General features: G+C 60.1%; 2 protein-coding genes across 3 annotated transcripts in view; one reads left to right on the forward strand and one right to left on the reverse strand.

Annotated features, from left to right (window-relative positions):
- KCNAB1 (potassium voltage-gated channel subfamily A regulatory beta subunit 1) overlaps positions 1-5,147 on the forward strand; it is a 72,691-nt gene extending 67,544 nt beyond the window's left edge. For both annotated transcript variants that reach the window (XM_009906592.2, XM_009906594.2), the window contains exons 10-14: positions 1,298-1,418; positions 1,987-2,081; positions 3,389-3,509; positions 4,248-4,336; positions 4,869-5,147. In XM_009906592.2, the coding sequence (XP_009904894.2) occupies positions 1,298-1,418; positions 1,987-2,081; positions 3,389-3,509; positions 4,248-4,336; positions 4,869-4,958 (516 nt within the window). In that variant the 3' untranslated portion in view covers positions 4,959-5,147. The remainder of the gene's footprint in view (positions 1-1,297; positions 1,419-1,986; positions 2,082-3,388; positions 3,510-4,247; positions 4,337-4,868) is intronic.
- Positions 5,148-9,849: 4,702 nt separating this feature from the next.
- On the reverse strand, positions 9,850-13,741 carry SSR3 (signal sequence receptor subunit 3). The gene is made up of 5 exons (XM_054166623.1): positions 13,554-13,741; positions 12,645-12,771; positions 10,947-11,045; positions 10,564-10,695; positions 9,850-9,979 (listed from the first exon to the last, which is right to left on the reverse strand). Exons 1-5 carry the CDS (start codon positions 13,690-13,692, stop codon positions 9,913-9,915), a joined length of 564 nt encoding a protein of 187 aa, XP_054022598.1. The 5' UTR covers positions 13,693-13,741; the 3' UTR covers positions 9,850-9,912.
- Positions 13,742-15,600: the final 1,859 nt, after the last annotated feature.

Below are 15,600 nucleotides of genomic sequence, written 5' to 3' on the forward strand. Positions count from 1 at the left end.
GCTGGGGAGGGCAGCCCTGGAGCCTTGTTCAGCCTCCATCCTGCTGGCAGCTGGCCTGCAGCCTGGGCCTCCTGCTTCTGGGCTGGGGAGGCCTGGAGGTCTGCTCCAGCCAGCAGCCTCCCACCTCACCCTGTGGCTGTGCTGGGACAGGCAGCCAGCGCTCCCCATGAGGTGCTTGATTCCCTTGGGTGCCGTGGGGACAGCACCCAGCCTGGCCCTGGGGAGATGCTGGTCTCAGGAAGGTGTCACTCAGATGCTCACAGGGCTTTAATAAGCTGCAGCACAGGAGGCTCCACCTCAGTATGAGGAGGAACTTCTGCCCTGTGAGGCTCCCAGAGCCCTGGAGCAGGCTGCCCAGAGAGGTGCTGGAGTCTCCTTCCCTGGAGCCTTCCCAGCCCTGCCTGGATGTGTTCCTGTGTGACCTGGGCTGGGTTCTCTGCTCCTGCTCTGGCAGGGGGTTGGACTGGAAGATCTCCAGAGGTCCTTTCCAACCCCTGCCACCCTGTGATCTGTGATCCTGCTAAAGCCTCTTCCAGGAGGAGCCAAACTCGTGGGGAGGAGGCAGGCTGGGGGGGCTGATGTCTCAGCTCATTTAACTGGGGGCTGGTTCATTTGGGGTTCATTTGGGCTGGCTTCAGGGCTTTGGGTGGAGTGCCTGTTGGATGCCCATGCCCTTGAGATGTGGCTCCCAGCTGCAGGAGCATTGGAGCTGCTGCTCTGCTGGGGATGGTCCCCACACAGGGCAGGAGCCCCACGGTCAGCACCACTTCAAGCAGGCCATGTCCAGGCTTTGCCTCGGGCTGGGGCCACCAGGGTGCTGCCCTCTCCCCCTCAGTGCTTTGCCAGGAGCATTTCTTGTTGCCCAGGGAGGTGGGAGCTGCCCCACACCTGCAGCCATGCCAGGTCAGCCTGCCTGGGGCTCTGAGCCACCTGCTCTAGCTGCAGATGTCCCTGCTGGGGGCTTGGGCTGGGTGACCTCGGAAGGTCCTCTCCAACCCCAGCCACTCTGGGGTCCTTTCTCAGCTGGGAGGTTGGCTGGGTTGCCACTGAGCTGGCTCTGAAGCAGCTTTGGGCTGGAGGAGGCAGAGGGTGGTGGTGGGGCACAGGGACAGCGGGACAGCAGCGCAGGCAGGGCCGGGGCAGGTTCCCGCCTTGGTAGATGGGAAGGAGCTTGCCTAGGGGCGGCAGGACCTGAGGCTGCTGGTTCCTGGAGCCTCCAGGAGGATTGGCTGCTGGGTCCTGCCCTGCAAGGTGATTCTGCTTAACAAAGTTCTCCCTCTGCTGGCTCTGTCTGCAGGAAGCCTACTCTGTGGCCAGGCAGTTCAACATGATCCCCCCCGTGTGTGAGCAAGCTGAGTACCATCTCTTCCAGAGGGAGAAGGTGGAGGTTCAGCTGCCTGAGTTATACCATAAAATAGGTACAGTGGGGGCCTGCTGGCACTCTGGGCTCTTTCCTGCGCAGGATGAAGCACCAAGAGCTTCACCTGGGGCTCTGGAGGGGAAGAGTGCTCTCCAGCCCTGCCCTGAAGGGGGGCAGACAGTGACCCATCTGATGTCCTGCAAGGAACAAGCAGCTCAGTGTGCCCCTGGGGGAAAGAGGTGTCAGCTGCCGGGGCTCTGCTTGCTCCTGGAGACCCAGCAGGACATGCTGATGTCTCCAAGTGTATCCTCTGAGCCACTGGGGAGAGGCCCTTTGGGGCACTGGGGAGAAGCCCTTTGGAGGGATATCTGCCCAGGAGTTCAGGTGCTTGGCTGGAGCAGGAGCCAGGCTGGGGCTGGAGCCTCTCTTGAGGAGGTTCTGGATGAACAACCTGTGCTAGCAGGGCAGCTGGACCAGATGTTGCTCAGAGGTCCTTTTCAACCCTCACCATGCAGCACTTGCTCTGCTTTTATTGTTTTCAGCCAGAAAGTCCTCTTTTGGAGGGAACTCTGGGTGCTCCCAGCCCTCCTCTCCCCCTGACTCTCTTTCCTTGTGTTTCTCTGCAGGAGTTGGAGCCATGACGTGGTCTCCACTTGCCTGTGGCATCATCTCAGGGAAATATGGCAATGGGGTCCCAGAAAGCTCAAGGGCTGCACTGAAGGTATGGTTGGAGAGGAGGAGACAGAAGGGGAAGGGGAAAGGGAAAGAGAGGCCTGGAGAGAGAAGCTGCTGCATGGTCTGTGTCCAGAGATCAGCTCAGTTTCTCTGGCAGCCACACTCCAAAGTGGGGAGGACCTGGCTGAGGAAGAGGCTCTGGCTGCCCACTGCAGTGCTGTGGCAGCTTTAGGCTCTGCCTTTAAAGCTGTTCACAGCTCTTGAGCAGGAAAGTAAACAAATCACTACTGGGTGTGGGGAAAAAAAGACAACAGAGATCATCCTAAACAATCCCTTTGGAGGGAGAGAGACTTCTGAGGGGGTCAGGGAGGGATAGGACTGGGGGGGATGGAGCAAAACTAGAAGTGGGGAGATTGAGATTGGCTGTGAGAAAGAAGTTGTTCCCCAGGAGGGTGGTGAGAGCCTGGCACAGGCTGCCCAGGGAGGTGGTGGAAGCCTCCTGCCTGGAGGTGTTTGCAGCCAGGCTGGAGGTGGCTGTGAGCAACCTGCTGTGGTGTGAGGTGTCCCTGCCCATGGCAGGGGGCTGGGGCTGGCTGAGCCTTGAGCTCCCTTCCAACCCTGACAATTCTATGGTTCTGTGTAGGTTCCTCCAAGGGCCAACCAAGTCCTGCTGTGCTTGCTCTTGGTACCAAAGAGCTGTCCCTGAGCTGCTGCTGCTGCCTCCTGTGCTGGATGTGGCATTTTCAAATGCTTTAAGTTTCCCCTGGTGGGAGATGCTCTCTTGTGTGCTTCAGTAGACACCAGGGCCAGGGAGGTTCTCTTCCCCCTCTGCTCTGCCCTGGGGAGGCCACACCTGGAGTACTGTGTCCAGTTTTGGGCTCCCCCAGGTCAAGAGAGACAGAGACCTGCTGCAGAGAGTCCAGAGGAGAGCTGTGAGGATGATGAAGGGACTGGAACAGCTCTCCTATGAAGAAAGGCTGAGGGCCCTGGGGCTGCTGAGGCTGGAGAGGAGAAGGCTGAGAGAGGATCTGATCAATGTCTATCAATAGCTGAGGGGTGGGGGGCAAGTGGAGGGGGTAGGCTCTGCTCAGTGGTGCCCAGAGACAGGCCAAGGGGCAATGGGCACAAACTGGAACCCAGGAGGTTCCACCTCAACAGGAGGAGAAAGTTGTTTGGTGTGAGGCTGCTGGAGCCCTGGAGCAGGCTGCCCAGAGAGGCTGTGGAGAGCTTCTCTGGAGAGCTTCCAACCCCCCCTGGATGTGCTCTGTGTGCCCTGCCCTGGGTGGGAGAGCACTGGATGACCTCCAGAGGTCCCTTCCAGCCCCTGGCATGCTGTGCTTGTGTGATCTGCAGTGCTACCAGTGGCTGAAGGAGAAGATCATCAGCGAGGAGGGCAGGAAGCAGCAGGGGAAGCTGAAGGATCTGTCGCCCATCGCCGAGCGCCTGGGCTGCACGCTGCCACAGCTGGCCGTGGGTAGGTGCCAGGGAGGGACACTGCCAGCACACCTTCCCCCCTCTGATGGTGTCACACCATCCCCCTGGGCTGCAGGGAAGCTCTCTGAAGTGCAGGTTTAGGGGGTGTTGGAAGGGGAGTGCAGGGGAAACCTTGCATGAGCCCCTGGAGCTCAGGGACTCCTCTGGGTGTGCCCAGGGAGCAACAACCTCCTGCAGCAGCACAGGGGAGGGAAGGGGGGACCTGCTGGGGAGCAGCTCCAAGGAGAAGGACCTGGCAGTGCTGGGGGACAGCAAGGTCCACCATGAGCCAGCAGTGTGCCCTCAGGGCCAGGAAGGTCAGTGGTGTCCTGGGGTTCATGAGGAAGAGTGTGGGCAGCAGGGCAAGGGAGGTTCTACTTCTCCCCTTCTCTGCCCTGGTGAGGTCACAGCTGCAGTCCTGGGGCCAGCTCTGGGCTCCCCAGCTCAAGAGGGACAGAGACCTGCTGGGGAGAGTCCAGGGGAGGCTGCAGAGCTGCTGAGGGGCCTGGAGCAGCTCTGTGAGGAGCAAAGGCTGAGAGCCTGGAGCAGAGCAGCCCCAGAGGGCAGCTGAGCAATGCTCAGCAAGAGCTAAAGGCTGGGGGGCAAGAGGCTGGGGCCAGACTCTTGGCAGCATCTTGTTCAGCCAAACAATGTCCTTACCCTTCAAAGAGAGAGAGAAGCTCTGGCAGCTGCTAGGGGCTGGAGCAGGTTCCTGACTATCTTCTGGCTTTGTCCCCAGCATGGTGCCTGAGGAACGAAGGGGTGAGCTCTGTCCTCCTGGGATCTTCCAACCCAGAGCAGCTGATAGAGAACCTTGGAGCCATACAGGCAAGTGCAAGGTGGTGGCATCTCAGCTGAGGTGGAGGGCTCAGCTCCATGCTGGGGGGGATAACACCATCCCAGGGATAGCCCCTGCCTGGAGGTGGTCAAGGCCAGGCTGGATGAGGCCTTGAGCAAGCTGGGCTGGTGGGAGGGGTTGGAGCTGGATGGTCTTGAAGGTCCCTCCCAACCCATTCTGTGAATCTATGAACAGGTTGTTCAGGGAGGTGGTGGAGTCCCCAGCCCTGGAGGGCTTCCAGAAGCCTGTGGCCATAGCACCTGGGGCCAGGGTTTGGTGGCCATGGTGGGCTTGGGTTGAAGGTTGGACTGGATGATCCTGGAGGCCTTTTCCAACCCAACCCATTCTGGGGAAAGACCTCCAAGATCATCAAGTCCAACAAGACCATGGCCACTACTTGGTGACTGGTGGGTGCCAGTGTGGACACCCTGGGAGGAAGCTTTCTTGTGGTGAGGTGCAGGTGTCCATGTGGTCTCCCTCTCATGGCAGCTCCATTAACCCTCAGTTCTCTCTCCCCTTCAGGTCCTCCCAAAGATGACCTCCCACATTGTCAACGAGATTGACAACATCCTGGGGAACAAGCCCTACAGCAAGAAGGACTACAGGTCCTAAGGTGCCACAGGAGCTCCTTGGCCTGCATGGTCTCCCAAGGGCTCTGTGCACCAGGACAGCTCTGACTTCCTCCCACCAGAACCATTCAGCAGCCTGCTTGCTGCTCGCTGTCTTCTCCTGCCGCTGGATCCTTCCAGCTCTCTGCTCTTGCTCCTAACCTGCAGTGAAATTCCAAAGCACAGTCAAGATCTCTCCCCCTTTTTCCCTCTCCCCCTTTTTCCCTCTCCCCCTTTTTCCCTCTCCCCCTTTTTCCCTCTCCCCCTTTTTCCCCCTCCCCCTTTTTCCCCCTCCCCCTTTTTCCCCCTCCCCCTTTTTCCCCCTCCCCCTTTTTCCCCCTCCCCCTTTTTCCCCCTCCCCCTTTTTCCCCCTCCCCCTTTTTCCCCCTCCCCCTTTTTCCCCCTCCCCCTTTTTCCCCCTCCCCCTTTTTCCCCCTCCCCCTTTTTCCCCCTCCCCCTTTTTCCCCCTCCCTCTTTCTCCCTCTCCCCCTCCCCCCTCCCTCTTTCTCCCTCTCCCCCTCCCCCCTCCCTCTTTCTCCCTCTCCCCCTCCCCCCTCCCTCTTTCTCCCTCTCCCCCTCCCCCCTCCCTCTTTCTCCCTCTCCCCCTCCCCCCTCCCTCTTTCTCCCTCTCCCCCTCCCTCTTTCTCCCTCTCCCCCTCCCTCTTTCTCCCTCTCCCCCTCCCTCTTTCTCCCTCTCCCCCTCCCTCTTTCTCCCTCTCCCCCTCCCTCTTTCTCCCTCTCCCCCTCCCTCTTTCTCCCTCTCCCCCTCCTCTTTCTCCCTCTACCCCTCCCCCCCTCTTTCTCCCTCTCCCCCCTCCCCCCCTCTTTCTCCCTCTACCCCTCCCCCCCTCTTTCTCCCTCTCCCCCCTCCCCCCCTCTTTCTCCCTCTCCCCCCTCCCCCCCCTTTCTCCCTCTCCCCCCTCCCCCCCCTTTCTCCCTCTCCCCCCTCCCCCCCCTTTCTCCCTCTCCCCCCTCCCCCTCTCCCCCCTCCCCCTTTCTCCCTCCCCCTCTCCCCCCTCTCCCCCTTTCTCCCTCCCCCTCTCCCCCCTCCCTCTCTCTCCTAACCAAGAATGACCTTGGATTTTCTTCCTCTTGATCGACTTCAGTTTGGTTTTGACTTTATTCTTAGCACCTCCTGCTTTGTGCTGTAGAAAACCAACGGCCAACCAAGAGCCAACCAAGAACCAACCAACCCCCAACACTTGCAAAGCAAAACCAAAGCAGCAGCAGCAGCAGCAGCACTGACTCCTTTCTAAGCTTCAGGCACCTGGGCATGCCAAGAAGGATGTACAGATTTATTTTTTCAATGAAGACAAAAAAAAAAAGAAGAAGAAGAAGAAGAAAAACCAAACCAAAAGAAGAAAAGGCAGCTGCAGCTTCAGCTCTGAATAAAAGCCACCCCTGGGGAAGCCTCAGCTCCAGAGTTGCTTCAGGGTGAAGAGCTCAGAAGCTCCAACTTTCAGGGTTTGCCCTCTTGAGCTGAGTGGAGGAGGTCAGGCAGGGAGCAAGGGAGGGATTCCCACAGGAGCAGAGAGTGCATCAGGTCCCAGGGCAGCCTCCCAGGGCAGCCTCCCAGGGCAGCCTCCCAGGGCAGCCTGTCCAACCCCCCTGCAGCCCCAGGGACAGCTCCAGCTGCAGCAGGCTGCCCAGGGACAGCTCCAGGCTGAGCTTGGATGGCTGCAGGGATGGAGCCTCAGCCCCCTCCCTGGGCAGTGTCTCTCAGCCTGTCCCCACAGGAGAAGTTTTCCACCCCTCTGATCACCTTGGTGGCCTCCTTTAGACCCTCTCCAGCAGCTCCAGGTCCTTCTTGTGTTGGGGGGTCCCACAGCTGGCCCCAGCCCTGCAGGTGAGGATTCCCACAGATGCAGAGAGGGCATCAGGTCCAAGGGCAGCCTCCAAGGGCATCTTGTCCACCCCCCCTGCAGCCCCAGGGACAGCTCCAGCTGCAGCAAGCTGCCCAGGGACACATCCAGGTTGATCTTGAATGTCTCCAGGGATGGAGCCTCAGCCACCTCCCTGGGCAGTGTCTCCCCAGCCTCCCTGTGCAGAACTTCCTCCTGGTGTCCAACCTAACTCTGCCCTGCTCCAGTCCCAAACCCTTGCCCTTCACCCTATCCCCCCAGTCCCTTCTGAGCAGTCTCTTCCCATCCTGCCTGCAGCTCCCCTTCAGGTCCTGGAAAGCTGCTCTGAGGTCTCCCTGGAGCCTTCCCTAGGCTGAACAGCCCCAACTCTCTCAGCCTGTCCCCATAGGGGAGGTTCTGCAGCCCTCTGAGCATCTTGGTGGCCTCCTTTGGACCCTCTCCAGCAGCTCCAGGCCCTTCTAGTATTGGGGGTCCCACAGCCCTGCAGGTGAGGTCTCCCCAGAGCAGAGGGGCAGGATCCCCTCTCTCCATCTGTGGCAATGGGCACTGGCAGCCCAGAAGGCCAAGGGCAGCCCTTGGTGCCCATTGCTGGCTCCTGCCCAGCTTCTCCCCCACCAGCACCCCCAGGTCCTTCTCTACAGGGCTGCTCTCCACCTCATCACCCCCCCAGGCTGTATTAGATAGCCCAGCTCCTAACTCCATCATTCTCTCAGGTCTGGAGTGCTCCTGGGAGGCTGTTCTGAGCAGCAGGTCAGAAGAGGACAGGCAGAAAGCTCAGCCCCAAGGGTAAGGCTCAGATAGGAATTACTTAAGCTAAAACCAGGCCAGGCCCAACCAGGTGCAGGCTGTGGTGGAAGGGTCACTTGTCATGCAGGCATAGGATGGGAGAGGGTTGGAAGGAACCTCTGGAGGTCATTCAATCCAAACCCTCCCCCCTGCCAGAGCAGGATCACCCAGGAGCACATCCAGGTGGGGTTGGAAAGGCTCCAGAGCAGGAGGCTCCACAACCTCTCTGGGCAGCCTGCTGCAGAGCTCCAGCAGCCTCCCAGGGCAGAAGTTTCTCCTCCTGCTGAGGTGGTGGGCCCCAGTCTGTGCCCACTGCCCCTTGGCCTGCCTCAGGACACCACTGACAAGAGCCTGGTCCCTGCTTCTTGCCCTCCCCCCCCCAACCCCTCAGCTATTGATAGACATTGATCAGATCCCTCTCAGCCTTCTCCTCTCCAGCCTCAGCAGCCCCAGGGCTCTCAGCCTTTCTTCACAGGAGAGCTGCTCAAGCCCCCTGAGCATCCTCACAGCTCTCCTCTGGACTCTCTGCAGCAGGTCTCTGTCTCCCTTGACCTGGGGGAGCCCAGAGCTGGACCCAGGACTCCAGGTGTGGCCTCCCCAGGGGGAGGAGAACCTCCCTAGCCCTGCTGGCCACACTTTCCCTGCTGCACTGCAGGACACCATTGGCCCTCTGGGCCACAAGGGCAGAGTCAGTGCTTTAACTTCTGGAACTGGCCATAAGGAAGCCCTGCAGGAATGTGAAGACATCTTCAGGGTTGTTTTGGTTCCTTCATCCCTCCCCAGGAGCTGGCAGTAAATATTTCTCTGCTCCTTTCCCCCATCCTCTAGCACCAGCTGGCTTTGTAAGATGATTTCAGTCAGCATTTCCTGCTCCTGGAGTGCTTCCCAGGGGGTTCAGCTGTGTACAGTTCTTTGTAGGACCCTTGTATCCTACTCCCTTCCCCCCAGGCTGAGCTGCAGGAGGTGTGAGCCACCTGAGCAGCTCCTCCTGCCTGAGTTGTCTCCTCCTGTCTTTACTCTGATGAGCTGTGTGTAACTGAACTTGGCTGCTGCACTACCCAGCAAGGCAGCTCTGACCTTGGCTGCTGCTTGGACACAATAAAAGCATTTTGTGCATCTCATCTTCTCCTGGGAGGCCTCTTGCTCACAGCCAGCTGCACTTGGCACCAGCAGGGGTTCAGGTGGAAGCTGGGTAGGTATCACCCTCCCCACCCCAGCCCCTCCAGGGCCATGCTGCCCTTCAGCTGCCTCCCCTGGTCAAGGCACAGTCAGCTTGGGCTGGGGGAGTTGGGCAGAGCTGGGGAGCAAAGGGCTGGGCTGGGCTTACCAGAGTCATGGAGGTGGGCAAAGAGCTCCAAGAGCTGGGAGACTGAGACTGGAAGAAGTCCTTTCCAGGGAGGGTGAGGAGACCCTGGCCCAGGGTGCCCAGGGAGGCTGTGGCTGTCCCCTCCCTGGAGGTGTTTCTCCTGTCCAACCTGGGCTTGGACACCTCCAGGCAGGAGGACAGCCACAACCTCCCCAGGGAGGAGGACAGCCACAACCTCAGGTTGCCCAGGGAGGTTGTGGCTGTCCTCCTCCCTGGAGGTGTTCAAGACCAGGCTGGATGAGGCCCTGAGCAGCCTGGGCTGGTGGGAGGTGTCCCTGCCCATGGCAGGAGGCTTGGAACTGGCTGATCTTGAAGGTCCCTTCCCACCCAACCCATTCTAGGAGCCTCTCATTTGAGGACTGCTCTCTTCTGGAAGCAGCAGAGCTGAGCTCTTCTGCCCCCACACACAGAGCCTGCTCTCACTGCTTGCCCAGGAAAAGACCTTTTTATTCCCCCCCCCCCCATTAAGAGTGGAAAGGCAAAGACCCAAATGACCAAAGCAAACCTTTTATTAAAGCTCCCCAAGTTACAGCCAGGACAGGGTGGCTTTGTCCCTTCATGCTGAGTGGCTTTGGCTCAGTCCCCAACCCCACAGGAGAGCCCTGGGGCAAGGTTTTTGAGTGCAGCCCCCTGTGCTGGTGTGCCAGCAGCCCCTTCAAGGTGTGCCTGTGGCCCCACCACACCCAGAGGTGCTGCTTCTCAGTGAGGTTTGCTGACTGCTCCCAGGCTTCTGCCCCCTCCCACTGCCAAGCAAAACCCAACCAGAAGTGAACTATGGCCTAACACCATGGAAAGGCAGCAAATGGAGCTGCAATTCCATCAGGCTGGAGCCAACCCCTCCCTGCCAGACCCTCAAGCATCCACACCCCCCCCCCCCAACAATCACTGTGTGTCCCTCCTCCTTTGGTGAATGGCAGAACCCAACTGCTGTGGGGGTTTGGGGTCTACTTGGAGCCTGTAGACAGCAGAGCAATCAGGCCAGAGGAAGCACTGATGGACAGGATGTAGTTCCTGGAGGGAGAAGGTTAAGGATGTGCCTTGGTCCACAGCTTGAACTCCTTTGGACAGAGGAGGGAGTGGAAAGAGAACCTTTGCTGTGAGGGAGTTGAGGTTGGAGGAAAGAAGGCTCCAGGGAGACCTCCTGCTGGCCTTGCAGTGCTTCAAGGCACTGAGCAGAAAGCTGGGGACAGGCTTGTGAGCAGAGCCTGCTGGGCCAGGACATGGGGGGGATGGTTTGGAACTGAAAGAGGGAGACTCAGGCAGCAGAGAAGAGATTTGTGAGGATGGTGGTGGTGAGACCCTGGCTCAGGTTGCCCAGGGAGGTTGTGGCTGTCCCCTCCCTGGAAGTTTCTCCTGTCCAAGCTGGGCTTGAACACTTCCAGGGAGGAGGACAGCCACAACCTCCCTGGGCAACCTGAAGGTTGCCCAGGGAGGTTGTGGCTGTCCTCCTCCCTGGGGATGGTCAGTCCCAGGCTGGATGAGGCCCTGAGCAAGCTGGGCTGGTGGGAGGTTGGATCTAGATGATCTTTAAGCTGCTTTCCACCCTATGAACCTATGGACAAGACTCTGTTAGCAGCTTGGGCAGTGAAGGATACACAGTGGGGTTGAAGTTCTTCAGCACAAAGAAGGAAGCAATGATGACCAGGACCAGGAAGAGAGTATTGTTGTAGAAGATGGAGAAAGTTGTTGCTTCATAGTCTGCAACTTCATTTTTCTTCCACAGAATCCTGGGAGCAAGCAGAGAGGTTGGGTTTGGGTGGATTGAGATTGAGGGCAGCCCTTCAGAGCCACCATTCTGACAGCCAGGGGGCAGGAACTGCTGCTGCTGGCCCAGCCAGCTGCCAGACTCAGTCACTAAAGCCAAACCCCTGCATCTGCACATTAAAAGCCAGCCCAGAGCTCTACTCCCTAACAACCTGCCTGGAGATCTCAGAGATTCCAGGCACTGCTGCAAGCCAGGAGGGCCCAAGAGAGTTACCTTTCATCCTTCTCCTTCCGAGACATCTTCCTGTTGTCTGCCTCGGAGAGCTTGCGAGTCACCTCCTTGGAAACAGCGTCTTCCCTTTTCTGTGCCACCCTGCAGAGGGAGAAACCAGCCCCTGAAGCTGGAAGAGCCAAGGGAAAGCTTCCCTGGGGCTTGGGGGGGAGCTGCATTCACACTGAAGGGGGCAGCTTCGTGGCGACACCAAACAGGCTGGCTGAGCTCAAGGGCAACAGAGAGCCTGGAGGGGGCCCTTGGGGCCAAGGCTGAGCTGAGCAGGTGGGGCTGGGGGAGAGGTTGGACTGGAGGAGCTCAAAGGCCTTTTCCAGCCTGGTTTGGTCTATTCTAAGTCTATTCTAATTCCATTCCATTCCACTCTACTCTACTCCTATTCCATTCTACTCTACTCCCATTCCACTCCACTCCAATTCTATTCTATCCCATCCCACTCCACTCCCATTCCACTCCACTCCCATTCCACTCCAATTCTATTCTATCCCATCCCATTCCACTCCAATTCCACTCTATTCTACTCTCTATTCTACTCTAATTCTATTCTTCTCTTACTCTATTCTATTGTAATTCTATTCTCTTACTCTATTCTATTCTAATTTCAGTCTACTCTATTCTACTCTACTCTAATTCCATTCTGTTCTAACAAGCAATAAGAAAATCCTAGGCTGCCTCAAGCCAGGAGGGAGCTGAGAGACCAATCCTGCTGCTTGCTTGGAGTTTCAGACTCAGAATCAAGCAGCTTGGAAAAGACCTCAGAGGTCCTCAACTCAAACCTCTGACCTAATCCCTAACACCTCCTGAGAACCAAACCATGGCTCCAAGTGCCACATCCAAGCCTTTCTTGAGCACCTCCAGGGATGGGGACTCCACCACCTCCCTGGGCAGCACATCCCAGTGGCCAATCTCTCTTGCTGGGAAGAAAAACTGATTAGATTAATTAGACTAATTATCTACAGAATGAGAGAATCCCAGCATGGTGGGGGAGGGGTGGAAAGGACTTCTTGATATCATCCAACTGTCCTGTGAGCACAGCCTGAGGGAGCTGGGGTTGTGCAGGCTGGAGAGGAGAAGGCTCCCAGGAGACCTCCTTGTGGCCTTCCAGGATCTGCAGGGGGCTGCAGGAAAGCTGGGGAGGGACTTGTGAGGGTGTCAGGGAGGGATAGGACTGGGGGAGATGGAGCAGAACTAGAAGTGGGGAGATTGAGATTGGATGTGAGGAAGAAGTTGTTCCCCAGGAGGGTGGTGAGAGCCTGGCACAGGCTGCCCAGGGAGGTGGTGGAAGCCTCCTGCCTGGAGGTGTTTGCAGCCAGGCTGGATGTGGCTGTGAGCAACCTGCTGTGGTGTGAGGTGTCCCTGCCCATGGCAGGGGGTTGGGGCTGGCTGAGCCTTGAGCTCTCTTCCAAGCCTGACAGTTCTCTGATTCTAACTGCTCTAAAGCAGGATCACCCAGAGCTGGTCCCACAGGCACACACCCAGGCAGATGTTCCATAATTACAAGAGAGGAAAAAACAACCCCAAAGCAGCCAAGTAGCAGACAGTTCTGATTAAAACAGCTTGTGGAGTGGTATTGCAGACATTCTTCTTCATCAAAACCCCCCCAAAACCCCCCCAAGAAATGCTTTGCCTTTTGCTAAACCGTTGACCACTGCAGTGTGCTCCCCCCAGCCCCCAACCACTCACTTGTGCTTGAGGACAAACTTGACATTCTTGTAGGCAAAAGCTACCAGGTAGGTACTGATGAGGGTCATAACACTGTAGAGGACTGCAGACTGAACAAGGTCCATGTGCCATATCCTCCAGTAAAGCCCTGAGAAGGGATAAAAAACCCCACATCTTGAGTGGTTTCTCTCTCCTCTGCCTCCTCCACGGGAGTCCTCCACAGCTCCTGCCACCCCAACGCCAATTCCCCCCCAACGAGCCGCGGGGGATGGGGTGGAGGTGCTCGAACTGCGTTAAAGATACTTTTCCCGGAGAGAAATCCCTTGTGCCTGCGGCTGGAAGGGGTCCTGCGAGGGACCACGTCAGCAGCCTGCCCACCGCGGGCAGCGCCGGCACTGACACGTCAGAGCCCCGCCGGCAGCTCCTCCGTCCGCGCAGCGCCCCCCCGACACCTCCCCTGCCCGAGCCGGACCCCGCGCCGCACGCAGCCGGCCGGCAGCACCCTGCGGGGGGCGCCGCATCAAAGCTGGGGGCAAGGGAAGGCTCAAGCAGCCCCCGGACTGCGAGCCGCGCCCGGCGGCGGGCCGGGAGCCCCAGGAGGGCTGCGGGAAACCTCTAACCACCGCCCCCCCCGCCCTCCCCAATGATCTGCTTGCCCACCTCGGCGCCTGCCGCCACTCCTCGGGGCCTGCTTTGCCCCGCGACCCCCTCCCCGCCACGGTCTGCTGCCACTCCTTGGGGTCTGCTTCCCCCCCGATCTGCTTCCCGCCCCCCACCATGATCTGCGTCCCCCGCTCGGGGTCTGCTGCCACTCCTCGGGGCCTGCTTCCCCCCACCCCTTCTTCACGATCCGCTGCCCCCGCTCAGGGGCTGCTTCCCCCGCTCGGGGCCTGCCCCTTCTCCCCGCGGCGGGCGCTCGGCGCGGCTCACAGATGGGGATGGCGGAGACGATGAAGGCGTTGCCGAAGAAGAGCGCCGAGGATTTGGCCGAGAGGTTTCGGCTGAAGTCCTGCAGCAGCAAATCCTCCTCCGACTGCTGCCGCCCGCCGGGGCCGCCCTTGGGAGCCATAGAGCCTGCGGGACGCGGGGCCGGGCACCGTCAGCGCTGCGGGAACCGCTTCCGGGTCAGGCCGCCAGGGGGAGCGCGGGGCGGGGCCGGGCACCGTCAGCGCTGCGGGAACCGCTTCCGGGTCAAGCCGCCAGGGGGCGCGGGCCGCGCGGGGCGGGGCGGGGCCGCGGCCGAGTACTTCCGGGGGGCGGCGGCGGGAAGCTGGCAGCCCCCGGCGGGGCGCTGGCAGCCTCCGCGGCCGCGATGGTTCTCGCTGCCCCGGCTCCGGCGTGGCTCCCGCCGCCTCCCGCCGCCGTACGGCTGCCCCCGGAGCTCGGCCCCGGCAGGTCCCCGGCGGCAGGGGGCTCCGGCCCCGGGGGCTGAGGCAGGTGAGTACGGGAGGGGCCTGCGGGCGCTCCGGGGCTGCTGGCTGAGGAACGGTTGGGCCGAGGGAATGTCCTGCCCCGGCATCACCGGTGCCCCCTAGAACCGGTGCGGCTGCTGGTGCCGGTGTGTGCTGTGCCGGGGTCGCGCGTGCCGGAGCTCACCCGGGAGCAGCAGTGCGGCCCCGGCGCCGGTAAAGGCCAAGGATCCCCAGGGGGCAGGGAGGAGAGTGTGGCCAGCAGGCCCAGGAGGTTCTCTCTCCCTATGCTGTGTCCTGGTGGGGCCACAGCTGCAGTCCTGGGGCCAGCTCTGGGCTCCCCAGCTCAAGAGAGACAGAGACCTGCTGGGGAGAGTCCAGGGGAGGCTGCAGAGCTGCTGAGGGGCCTGGAGCAGCTCTGGGAGCAGCAAAGGCTGAGAGCCTGCAGAAGAGCAGCCCCAGAGGGCAGCTGAGCAATGCTCAGCAAGAGCTAAAGGCTGGGGGGCAAGAGGCTGGGGCCAGGCTCTGCTCAGTGGTGCCCAGGGACAGGGTAAGGGGCACATAGTGGCAGCCAGGAGGTTCCATGTGAGCAGGAGGAGAAAGTTGTTTGTTGTGAGGGTGCTGGAGGCCTGGAGCAGGCTGCCCAGAGAGGTTGTGGAGTGTCCTTATGTGGAGAGCTTCCAACCCCCCCTGGGCACTGTGCTGCTGGGCAAGCTGCTGGGGGTGCCCTGCTGGAGCAGGGCTTGGGCTGGGGGAGCTCCAGAGGTCCCTTCCAACCTCCCCCATGCTGGGCTTCAAGTCCAGTGGAGCCAACCTTAGTGTTTTGCCTTCTGGAGGCATTCCCTGGTCTCTCCACATGCTTCCCACTGGGAGAGCCATGGGAAGTGCTCCCTGGGGCATGGTTTTAACACTCCTCCTGCAGGCTGGGGTTATGGCACGTGGGAGCCTACAGAGCTGTTGGGAACTAGCACCAGGGTCTGCCTGGCAAGAAGGCTCTGCTGGGGTGATGCAGCTGTGGAGCTGCTGCCCTGCTGAAGCTGGGCTCTGAGCCTGGCCATGGAAGCTTGTGATGGTGGAGGTTTGTCACTCCCACCCCTGCAGGAGTTCCAGAGCTGTGCTGCTGAGGGATGGTTTGGGGGTGGCCTGGCTGTGCTGGGTTAAGGCCTTAAAGGTCTCTTCTGTGACTGTGGAGACTTCAGAGTTTGTAGAAGATGCCCAGGCTGAGGGTGGCCTTCCCTGCTGGGAGGTGCTTGAGCACAGCCTGTGTGCAGTGCTGCCACTAATGCCCTGTTCTCTGCAGGCAGTGCTGGGAGCTGTGCTGCTGCCAGCAAGACCTTCCCCCTTGCCTTGGAGCAGGGGCTCCTGGGCTGGATGAAGCCACAGCTCAGCCCAGCAGATGAAGCTCAGGAGCCCTGAGGTCCAGCAGAAACACCTGTGAGTACCAATAGCAGCTGTGCTGCTGCACAAAGGCAGGCCTGGGGCTTCTCAGCTGCCACCTCAGCCAGGGTCCCAACCCTCAGCCTCCTCCTGCTCCCCATCCCACAGGCAGGGACTCCTCTGCTGGGTAC

This window comes from Dryobates pubescens, chromosome 13 (genome assembly GCF_014839835.1).
Source record: "Dryobates pubescens isolate bDryPub1 chromosome 13, bDryPub1.pri, whole genome shotgun sequence".
Taxonomy (NCBI): domain Eukaryota; kingdom Metazoa; phylum Chordata; class Aves; order Piciformes; family Picidae; genus Dryobates; species Dryobates pubescens.

Coding starts and splice junctions, on each gene's coding strand:
- SSR3 (XM_054166623.1), bottom strand. CDS start 13,692: ATGGCTCCCAAGGGCGGCCCCGGCGGGCGGCAGCAGTCGGAGGAGGAT. Junction 12,772..13,553: donor CGTCTCCGCCATCCCCATCT/GTGAGCCGCGCC, acceptor ATCCCTTCTCAG/GGCTTTACTGGAGGATATGG. Junction 10,696..10,946: donor CGGAAGGAGAAGGATGAAAG/GTAACTCTCTTG, acceptor GCTTGCTCCCAG/GATTCTGTGGAAGAAAAATG.